Source organism: Engystomops pustulosus, chromosome 1 (assembly GCF_040894005.1).
Source record: "Engystomops pustulosus chromosome 1, aEngPut4.maternal, whole genome shotgun sequence".
In the NCBI taxonomy this organism is placed as follows: Eukaryota; Metazoa; Chordata; class Amphibia; order Anura; family Leptodactylidae; genus Engystomops; species Engystomops pustulosus.
The window spans coordinates 248,729,715-248,741,374 of record NC_092411.1 but is presented as its reverse complement, the minus strand read 5'-3'; the positions used below and the strand labels follow the sequence as shown (position 1 = coordinate 248,741,374).

General features: G+C 41.3%; 1 protein-coding gene across 1 annotated transcript; it reads left to right on the top strand.

Moving 5' to 3' along the window:
• The first annotated feature begins 1,124 nt into the window (after window positions 1-1,124).
• Window positions 1,125-6,954, top strand: LOC140108653 (ecto-ADP-ribosyltransferase 5-like). The gene is made up of 4 exons (XM_072131899.1): window positions 1,125-1,214; window positions 2,334-2,415; window positions 3,517-4,204; window positions 6,651-6,954. Exons 1-4 carry the CDS (start codon window positions 1,171-1,173, stop codon window positions 6,683-6,685), a joined length of 849 nt encoding a protein of 282 aa, XP_071988000.1. The 5' UTR covers window positions 1,125-1,170; the 3' UTR covers window positions 6,686-6,954.
• Window positions 6,955-11,660: the final 4,706 nt, after the last annotated feature.

Genomic DNA, 11,660 nt, shown 5'->3' with positions numbered 1-11,660 from the left:
ATTAACATTTCTTACACTGCTTGATCCCTTAGCCGTGTTCTACCTTCTTTTCTTCTCTTGCGCAGAGATATCTTCAGAACAATCCTTTGATGCATGGATGTCAGTACTATGTGTCATTGCAGAATGAAAATACATACCTCTCATTTCCTCGATTCCTGTGATGTTAAATACATTTGTCTCAACAGTACAGAAATGTTAAAGGAGTGATCCCTTTGTATTAAATTGTATATATATATATATATATATATATATATATATATATATATATTGTACTTCCATGTTTTTGCTCATTTCCATTTTTCTTCATTTTACAAAAGAGGCAGAGTAAAAAAATCTTAGTGTGCAAATTACTTAATAAACGCACATGCTGTGATTTGTTGTACTTACATTGTATGGAAAAACACAAGTGACTAAATGAACTCTTTCAAACACTTAACATGTGCATGGGTTGTGATATAAGGCTGGAGAAGAACAGTTTCACCTGTTTTGATGATTTTTAGCCAACAATTTCTCAGTTTAGGAATCACAACTTTGACTTCAGATTTTATCTAAAGCTTGGAAGCTACTTTTTCATTTAAGAAATAAATAATGTAGGTGAAAATAGTAAACACTTGCAACACGAAAAACTGCTTTTCTGTGTCTTTTTCTGCTTCTTCTTCCTGCAGTGATCAGTGTATCTGAAATCTTCCTGAAGTCCAACAAGTTAGAAAGATAAGGAGGCTAATGATCTCTTTCCACACCTAGAGAATATTTCCCTTAATGATTTAGACTAGACTATCCAGTGACTGTCGGTAGAGTTGTCATTCATCTGGTCCCTTTGTCTCTCAGCGGTCAGTGGATACAGGACTGTACAATTATTTACACAAACTGCTTAAATAAGAAAGAATTCTCATACAAAGTATATTACAAAGTTTATTGTTATCATCTGCACTATTCTTTTAGGCAGTTTTGTTGAAAGTTTACTTATACTTTAAGGTTTCTGTTCAATGCAATTTAATATTCAATAGTACATTTCACACTTGAGAAGGAAACTAACGGCAACACTTAATCAGCTCTCCAGTGTTTTTTACATCTTAATCTCTGTTCTTCTGAAATTGATAATGCTTTGCGATAGGACAGTATATCTGATTAAGGAAGTAAAAGTATTTTAAAGTGAAATCCCGAGATCTGATGAGCATTCAAAGACTTGACCAGAGTTGTGAAAGTCCCTTCAGGTAAGATGATTTGTCACATAATATAGGAATCCGATGCATGTAGAAATAGTCTAAGACAAAAGTTCTGATACAGGTGGATAACAGCCGATCACATCCTTACGTTTGGAAATACCTATACAGGCAGTCCCCGGGTTACGTACAAGATAGGTTCCATAGGTTTGTTCTTAAGTTGAATTTGTATGTAAGTCAAAACTGTATATTTTATAATTGTAGTTCCAGGTAAAAAAAATTTTGCCCCGGTGACAATTGGAGTTTCCAAATTTTTTGCTGTAATGGTAACAAGGATAATCAGTAAAGCTTCATTACAGACACTTTAAAGCTGATCATTGCAGTCTGGGACTATAGTAAAGCATTTAGAAATCTTCCCCAGAGGTCACAGTGGGAGAGAGGGCTGTCTGTAACTAGGGGTCGTCTGTAAGTCGGGTGTTCTTTAGTAAGGGACCGTCTGTATTCCTAAGTTTTTGGACATTAATGAAAAAATGATTTATATGCAAATGTGGTTCACTCTATTTAAAAATATACATAACTGTATCAGTGTTGCATCTATAGATGCATGAATTTGCAGGGATTTCCATTTATGATCACTAAATGTTTTCAAGTTGTAGAAATCGTCCATCATTATCTATTGGCGATCAATGATGCCTACCGAGAAATGCCCATTCATGTGTTTATTCTGTGTAAGCACAAATAAGGTGGCATAGGAAATCTTTACTATTATTTTGTGTAACTCTCTGTCTAGTATACTTTGGGATTGTACAAACTTTAGCTTTTCTTTTGTTTTATCTACAATTAGAAAATAGCAGGAGATCCACTCTTTTTAAAGTGAATTATATAAATGACTAAATCAGTCATTTAGATTACTGTAAATCTTAATTATGTGAGCACGATGTGGTGCTTATGCTAATATTTTCTGGCTGTTGCATGATTGTATTGTAGTTTAAAACATTATATCATTATTTGGTTAGTATTATGGATGCATTTTTTTCAAAATATTGGAAGAAAAGGCACAGTGCACCTTTAAAAGGGTTTAACACACAGCACACAGGTGGGTATTTCTTATTTATACTGTAAATCAGTTTGAATCATAAAAATGTTGCTGACAATAAAAATTTTTTTCAGATTTAACAAATATAAAATGAATCAGTGGAGCGCGAGTTTACTCATCCTTTTTGTATTTCACGTGAAGTTTCATCTGGCACAGGTATCTACACGACTCTCATTACTGATAAATTGAAGGGTTCACAATATTTATTTCAATTTATTTAAATAAAATATTTAACATATTTTAAGGAAAAATCTAAAGATTTTGTTTTTAAAACCAGTCACTGTCTTGTAATTGTCTATGTAATTATTTTCCCATAACCTAAGATATTTATGCCCTCCAGAAAGACATTCAGGCCCCTCATAAACATGTTCAGATTATCAGCCATAACAACCTCCTGCAGCAGAGACTTCCATATGTTATGTACAAACACTGACATACTATAGCTTTAGACTATGTGGAAGGACAGGACATCAAATGCTTCCAAAGACTTGACATAATTATATGGATGGTCCAAAATTGTTTAACTCGATCCCATTTAACTCGATTGACCTAAAACAGTAAAGGCTTATATATACTCGAGTATGAGCTGACCTGGTACCTAATTTTAACACAAAAAAATTGGGAAAACCTATTGACTCGAGTATAATTCTAGGGTGGAAAATATAGCCTGCCAACCCCTGTCCCCCAGTATATAGCCTGCCAGCACCTCCCCAGTATATAGCCTGCCTGCCCATCCCCCCCAGTATATAGCCAGCCCATGCTCCCCAGTATGCACACCTGTAATTCGGTTCCTCTAAGGGTCCCCACACTCGGCCGGCACACAGAATGACGTCACCACTTGCCAACGTCATTGTTTGTGAGGGGAACCTCATCGAGAGGGGAACCGAAGAGGAGCTGAATGACCCGAAGAGGAGCCAAAAAGGAGTGGAAGGACCCGAAGAGGATCCGAAGAGGCACCAGAGCATTGGACGGAAGAAAGGGACCTGAGGGGGGCGTTGGAAAGGTGAGTACAGTGTTAACTTTTTTTTATAGACTCGAGTATAAGCAGATTTTTTTGTGCTGAAAAAACTCGGCTTATACTCAAGTATATATAGTATTCTGTTTTTATGTCAGATAGTGAGAAAACATGCATATGTGTCTTTTTATATAGTGTATGTAAACATCTGATTTCGACTGTACATTTACACCTTGTCAATGTAGGTGGTCTTTTGTATTGCTATGTCTAAGTATTTCACCTGGTATTTTTGTTCTCTCTAGGAGGTACAACTGAGTGACAATCCTGAGATATTTGACGATCGTTATAAAGGTTGTAGTTTGAAGATGGCCAAGATCATCCCACAGATATTAAGATCGGAAAATGTATCCAATTATATTTTTTCAGATGGCTGGCGTCAGGCCATAGATTATTGGAGAAAAATTAAACCAATTCTAAAGAACCTTCCAAAAGGATTTAGAGATGAGCATGGGACAGCACTGGTAGCTTATACAGGTCCCTTGTATAAAGCTTTCAATAAAGCCACCAGAGATGTCGGCATCTCAGTCAAAAATTACAAGAACAATTTCCAATTTAAAGCAATGCATTACTACCTGACTACGGCCATACAGTTGTTATACAACAAGCGCAAAAAGCTGGTATATAGAGGAGTGAGGGATATTAAATTCATACCTTCCAGTAAATCACGGGGTGTCATCAGGTTTGGTCAGTTTACCTCAAGCTCTGTAGATGCGGCAGTAGCTATAGGATTCGGCAATTCATCTTTCTTCACAATACAAACATATTTTGGGGTTGATTTGCAGAGGTTTTCAATCTACGGCGGAGAAAAAGAGGTCCTCATTCCTGGATACGAGTTATTCAAAGTAGCATCCTTTGATAGACAAATTCATCGTTTTAAGTTAATCAGCAAGGGACAAACCAAAAGCCGTTTCAACTGCGCCTATTGGAAAGGTAAGTTTCATATGTGGGTGAGAAAAAATACAATCATTGAAGCAATTAACTCAACTTAAAAGGAACCTGTCACTAGGATGTACCCCACTAAAATATCACCCCCTCAGGTAGGGTATGAAATGTCCTTTCTAGAATTTTCTCTACTATGCGAAATCTCAGCCATTTCCCTATAAAAAATAATCTCTTTAACCCCTTAACGACGCAGCCCTTTTTCGTTTTTGCGTTTTCATTTTTCACTCCCCACCTTCAAAAATCTATAACTTCTTTATTTTTCCATGTACAGAGCTGTGTTATGGCTTATTTTCTATGTAACAAATTACACTTCAAAATGGTGGTATAATATTCCCATGTGGTGATTTAATATTCCATGCCGTGTACTGGGAAGTGGGAAAAAAATTCCAAATGCAGTGAAATTGGTAAAAAAACGCATTTGTGCCGTATTGTTGTGGGCTTAGATTTTACAGATTTCACTGTGCACCCCAAATTACACGTCTACTTTATTCTTTGGGTCGGTACGATTATGGGGATACCAAATTTGTATAGGTTTTATAATGTATTCATACATTTACAAAAATGAAAACCTCCTGTACAAAAAAATTTGGTGGATTTTGCCGTCTTCTGGCGCTAATAACTTTTTTATACTTTGGTGTACGGAGCTTTGGGAGGTGTCATTTTTTGCGGCTTTTGGTGACGTTTACAATGTTATCAATTTTAGGACTGTACGACCTTTGTATCACTTTTTATAGAATTTTGAATTTTTTTAATGCAGTGAAAAAACGTTGTTACATTTTGATAGATCGGGCATTTTCAGACGTGGCAATGCCTAATGTGTTTATGATTTTTTTCTGTTTATTTATATTTCTAGGGAAAGGGGGGGATTTAAGTTTTTAGGTTTTTACTATTTTTCAGACTGCCTAGGGTACTTTAACCCTAGGTTGTCTGTACAATCCTATCATATGCTGCCATACTACAGTGGGGCTTTTACTCCTCATTCATTACAATGTGCTGATAGCACATTTAGTAATGAATGGGTTAACCCGGAGAAGCCTTGGGTCTTCGCCCATGCGGCGCCATCTTTTTGAAGCCCATCACGAGGGGTTACCGGTATGCCTTTGCTGCAATATGCAGCAAAGACTTACCTGCTATAGAGAGGGCTCAGCCCTTGAGCCTCTCCATGCACCCCCACCCGGCACGTGACATAATACTACTTCACATGTTGGTAAGGGGTTAAAAGTCTGACTTTTCTTAATTAGTTTCACATGAGATAAGTCAATTTTAATGGTTTCAGGGGTAGTGTCAATTCAGAAGCCTCTATTTTCAGTTCTACAGCACCTTGATCCTTTTAAGCTTACAGCTTCTGTGAGCTATAGATACAGGCAGTAACTGAATCTTTATATGCAGCTTGCATTTATAACTGTGTCTTTAGCTATCTAATATCTCTGTATCCCCAAAAGCCATAAGCCTAAGTGATCTGAGAGATATGATATTTATCTTTAATATGACACCAGCTTCTGAAGTGACACCACCCCTTCAACCATTAAACTTGACTCGTCTCATGTGAAAGAGTCATATTTGCCTGACTTTAGAGGAGATTTGTTACATATAAATGATTAGATTTCTCAGAAAAGAGGGAATTTTATAAAGAACATTTCATAACCTCCATGAGGGATCTGGTAGTTGGACTGTGCAGTGTCCTGTTTCATGTACAGACCAAAGTGCAGAAGATGGGATACAGAGCAACATAGTGATGTATTATATTGTAGAAGAAAGCATATATACACATTAGTCCCACAGTGGGAAAATTCACAGGGTTATAGCAGCAGAGAGAATACAGAGAGTACAGTACAAACAATAACAGAACAATAAAATTAGGGATAAATGAACATAAAGAAAAAAGGGATCAGAAGCCGAGAAATAAACGCAAGCAATGATCGGCAGTTTGATATTCAGTCTGTGGATGGGACCTGCAGGGACTGGTTAGGTGCTGTGAACAGGTTACTTCTGTTTGGGCCTGTTGAACAGCCTGATCGCAGCAGGGAGGAATGACTTCCAATAACGCTCCCTTCTCACACTTGGGGTGAAGCAGTCGGTCACTGAAGGTGCTCCCCAATGCCACCACAGTCTCATGCATGGGATGGGAGCTATTCATAAGTGACTTGAGACATTTGTGTGACATTTTTGAGACATTTGTAAAAAAAAAAATGCAAAATCTGACATTGATAAATTACCAAAGTAGAAGTTGGAAAAAGAACAGGTAAAAACTAGCCAAAACAAACATAGATAAGATAATTGACCTTCAATACATCATATATCACTATGATTTCCAGCACATTGGTCAGCCCTGGATAAAGGACACGGCATGCTCCATAAATCCCAGACAGACCGGGGTCATCTGAAACAGCCTGAATTTTGACTGATAATAATGAACTATATTTTTAACCCTCAGCATCTCACCCAATTGCTCAGAAGATTAATGCTTAGTAGCTGGAGAAGGAGAAAAGAAGGAGGAGGAACAAAGCAAGAAGATAATGTCCACCCGCTTGCAATTTGTACATCTAAGCTTCCATGCTTACCTGCCATTATGTTAAATATGCATTAATAAGGTTTTCTGGTTACCTACATAACTTCTATCCGATACCTGTCCTACCACTTATCAGAGTTGAGAGTTTGTTACATAATGCCCAGACTGCATTTATTTACATAAAACTGGAAAACCAATTTAGAAAAGTGTAATGTTTTTGCTATAACTGCAAATCTTTCAGCACATTATGATGCAATTAAATCTCTAGATTGCAATATATGTTTTTTTTAAAAATCTATTCTGGAACAAAATATGGAAAAATGAAAATAGTTATGGGAAGAATTTATGAGGGGTTGCATAAATCCTCTTAAAGAGTCATTTGAGATCATTGTTGGTGTGGGAAGAGGAGGGTTGTGAACATTTTTCTAATATACTTTGTCACGAACCCCACTCACTGGAGTCCAAACACGGGGTGCACCTACTCTATGGAGTCCCAGAATTTAGCCATTAAGCTCCGCCTACTTCCACAAAATGGCGTCCTAACGATAAATTTACTCCAGGCAATCTTGGCACCCAGTCCACCCTGCCACTACTCACGAGTTACTCCCGCAAAGAAGGCCGTAGGCACCTCAACCACACAGACAATGCACCCTGATGATAACTCAGCACATGCACTTACTACTTATACTATATTAAAATGATGAATTCACACAGCACATGCAATCGCTTACTACACAGACTATGCTAACAATGACCTCTGGTAACGTAATTCCCTTCGGAGACTCAGATTCTTTAAGGCTACAAATAGAGACTAAAGTAACACTTTAACATACATAAAAAATACAGTACTCTCAAAGAATAAAATTTTCTGACAAAATGAAAAAGTTAAAATCAATACACATACGATACTTACAAACAGTTAGAGAAAACGGAAACAAAAAACTGAAAATTAAATAGGTAGAAATTCTTTGGCCTGAGGACAGGGCATAGACAGTGATCCAGTCTTCTAGTGTAATAGAATCCTCAAACTGAACCAAAGCCATGTGGCTGCTTCACTGGTTTAAACCCAGGGGATTTTTGACCCCCACCCCTGGCTGTGATGTCACCGTGAGGGGGAGTTTTTCTATCCCCCTCCCATTAGTGAGGTACTTTCTGGGTCTGGCGTTTCTATTAAAACCCCATAACTTTTGATCGGAAGATGGCACAATTGTGCTATTGCTTCCAATCAACTGCGTACCATATTTTCATTACCTTATTCCAGTTATGGACAGCTATGATATTTCCCATTGTCTGAGTTTTGGAGGGAAAAAAACACATAGTCTGCTGGTCCTTTCATCCACCTTCCTAAACCACACGGTGCCCAAGGTTAGTGAAAAGCATTTCTCTGATCAAAAGGAGGCTCCCTGGGGTTTTGGAGACACACTGCCCAGCTCATCTTCCTGGCTGGTTGTAAAGCAATGTGCCCCTTCAGCCATCTGCTCTGGCCAAATGGAGCCTCAAGACAGGACATGATTGAAACAACACAAAGAAAGACAAGAAAGAAAATAGAAAAAAACTGTAGAGTAGTAATATTATCACATACTTCCATAAGAAATTCTGTTTAGGTTTAGAGATGAGCGAACATACTCGTCCGAGTTTGATGCTTGTTCGAGCATTAGCATACTCGCAACTGCTCGGTGCTCGGACGACTATTTCACCTGCTCGAGAAAATGGCATCTCGCGGCGTTTAGATTTTTGGCAGCCAGAAACAGAGCCAATCACAAGCCAGGAGACTCTGCAGTACACGCAGCATCACGTGGTACACGTATATGTCGATAGCAGTGGTTGGCTGGCCTGATCAGGTGACCCTGGAATATACTAGCCCCTGCCCGCGCTGCTCGGATCATTCTCTGTCTGGATGCCGTTAGGGAGAGAGCTGCTGCTGGTCAGGGATAGTGTTAGGGTGTTCTAGTACATTACTGTTAGGCAGGAGTAATTCTAAAAGAACCTTACTATTAGGCAGGAGTGATTCTCCAAGAACCCAACAGCCCTTGTTAGGGCTATATTAGCATTCAAAAGTGACAAAATCCTTTTGTGTGCTGTCAGTGTAGGTTAGAAACTAGCCATAGCAATCATCTTATGTGGTTGCTGTCTGATTTCTCCTGCAAGTTTTGTTCTATAAAAAAAAATAAAATTACAGTTTATATTTCTGTTTTGTCTATAAAATAGACTTTAATTTTGAAAATGTTAAACCCGAGGCCAAGGGGTAGAGGACGAGGGCGTGGGCGTGGGCGTGGGCATCCAATTAATGAAGGGGTCAGAGGCCATGGTCCTGGGACTCGTGGTAGAGCACTGTTGAGGCCAGAACAGTGCGAACGGGTGATGTCGCAGATTGCGGACAATGCTTTAACTAATTTATCCACCAGTCAGTCTTCCATGCAGTCCACCCATGTTACCCAAGTGAGCACTCCTCCAGCTCCTCCACCTCAACCTCTTTCCCCCCAGTCTCGTCCCTCCCAGGAAAATTTGGAATTTGAGCCGGCATACCCTGAGGAACTGTTTTCTGGACCCTTCCCATAGTCACAAACCACTTGTCAGGTTGCTGCTGAGCTCTTTCCCGATGCCCAGGTTCTCCACCAGTCGCAGTCTGTGGGTCATGATGTCATTGTTGACGTAGTGGAAGAAGTGTGTAAAGAGGTGTCGGACTATGAGGAGACATGGTTGTCAGACAAAGGTGAAGTTGTTGTCAGGGCAGGAAGTCCAAGGGGGGAGCAGACTGAGGGATCGGAGGATGATGAGGTGACAGACCCAAGCTGGGTTGATAGGCCGGGTGAAGACAGTGCTTGTGAGACGGAGGCGAGTCCTATACGAGAACAGAGCTGGTGCATCAGCGCCAAATGTTTCACGTAGTGAAGCTCCCGTGGTGAGGGCTAGATTTTCTGAAGTTTGGAGGTTCTTTAAAGAAACAGCTGATGACCGATGGACTGTGGTGTGCAACCTGTGCCACACCAGGATCAGCAGGGGTTCCACCACTACTAGCTTAACCACCACCAGTATGCGCAGGCATATCAATGCTAAACACCCAACTCAATGGAACCAAGGCCATTTACCTCCAGCCGGGCTCCTTACCCTGTGTCATTTGCTGCCTCTGCTAGTCAGCCCCCTGCCCAGGACCCCGGCACAAACACCTCCCGCTCGAAAACCACACCTTCGCCTCCATGATCCTCCACAGCGTCCACCAATGTCTCCATGCGCAGCTTTCAGCTGTCTATACCCCAGACGCTGGAGCGCAAGAGGAAATACAGTTCCACCCACCCACACGCCCAAGCCCTCAACGTCCACATCTCCAAATTACTGAGCCTGGAGATGCTGCCCTATAGGCTGGTAGAGACCGAGGCCTTTCGCAACCTCATGGCGGCGGCCGCCCCTCGGTATTCGGTCCCCAGCCGCACTACTTTTCCCGATGTGCCGTCCCAGCCCTGCACCAGCACGTGTCAGACAACATCATCCGTGCCCTGACCAATGCCATTTCTGACAAGGTCCACCTAACCACGGACACGTGGACGAGTGCTGCCGGGCAGGGCCACTATATATCGCTGACTGCACATTGGGTTAACTTGGTGGAGTCTGACTCTGGGGCCACTCATATACTGCCGACGCCGAGGATCGATGGGCCTACCTTGGTCACGGTCTCTAAGGCCTACTATACCTCCTCCTCCTCCCACCCCTCCTCCTCCTCCGAATTGCCATCTGTGGGCATGGCGCCATCAGTCGGTAGCTCTAGGCGCAGCAGCAGTGCCATCGCTAAGCGACAGCAGGCGGTGCACAAACTGCTGAGCCTAGGCGATAAAAGGCGCAAACTGATCTGTGGCTGGCACCACTGAACCTGATGCCAGGCCGATGTGTTAAATCTGATAGTTCAGCGGTTCCTCAAGACGGTTCCTCCTCATTCTCCTCATTCTACTCCTTCTCCTCCTCTTTGTACACTAAAGCAGAGGCAACTGGCTATTTTTTGCCAGGGCCAACTGGCTCTAGCTATAGTACTATATCTATTTAATTTTTCTGGAGGGCCACCTACCCGCTCCTCTGTTTTGAAAACTGTTTTGGACTGCCACATACAGGCACTTTATCTATTTTTCTTGAGGGCCACCCTGCTGTGTTGTCCACGAAATATACCGCCAAACTTTTATCATTGACTGATATTATTTCAGCGCTACTTGCACATCTCTTTACGTTCCCCTCCCCGCCATAACCAGGCCAAATATTTATAAGAACAGTACTACACTTGATCTTACACAAAAGGTTTTTTAGAAATGCTGTTTGTAGCCCCCGTCTGCTTTGAAAATTATAATTTTTTCAAAGTAAACGCTTCGGGCCCCCAGGTCCATTTTGGGTGGGGAGGAGCCAAGAGGCAGGGTCTTGGACAGGCGAAAGCTCGCCTGGCAACGGACTGCTTGCTCCATCCCATGATCCAACTAACATCGTTTTAACTGCAGCAACCTTCAACCTATAACCTTTTACCTCTAAAATCTATCTTTTCACTCCTCTTTTCTCACCTCCTTACGTTCACCTCGAGTGCCATAACCATCCCCATTGCCTCCACACGTCGTCTCCATAGCAGCCTCCACATGTCGTCTCCATAGCTGCCTCCAAAAGTCGTCTCCATAGCTGCCTCCACATGTCCTCAGACCTCAGACTGGGCAGAAGGTTCACCTTCCAACAAGACAATGACCATAAGCACACAGCTAAAATAACAAAGCGGAGGCTTCAGAACAACTCTGTGACCTTTCCTGACTGGCCCAGCCAGAACCCTGACCTAAACCCAATTGAGCATCTTGGAGAGACTTAAAATTGGCTTCCACCAACAATCACCATCCAACCTGAGGGAACTGGAGAGGATCTACAAGGAAGAGGCAAAGGATCCCCAAATCCAGGTGTGAAAAACTTGTAGAGTGT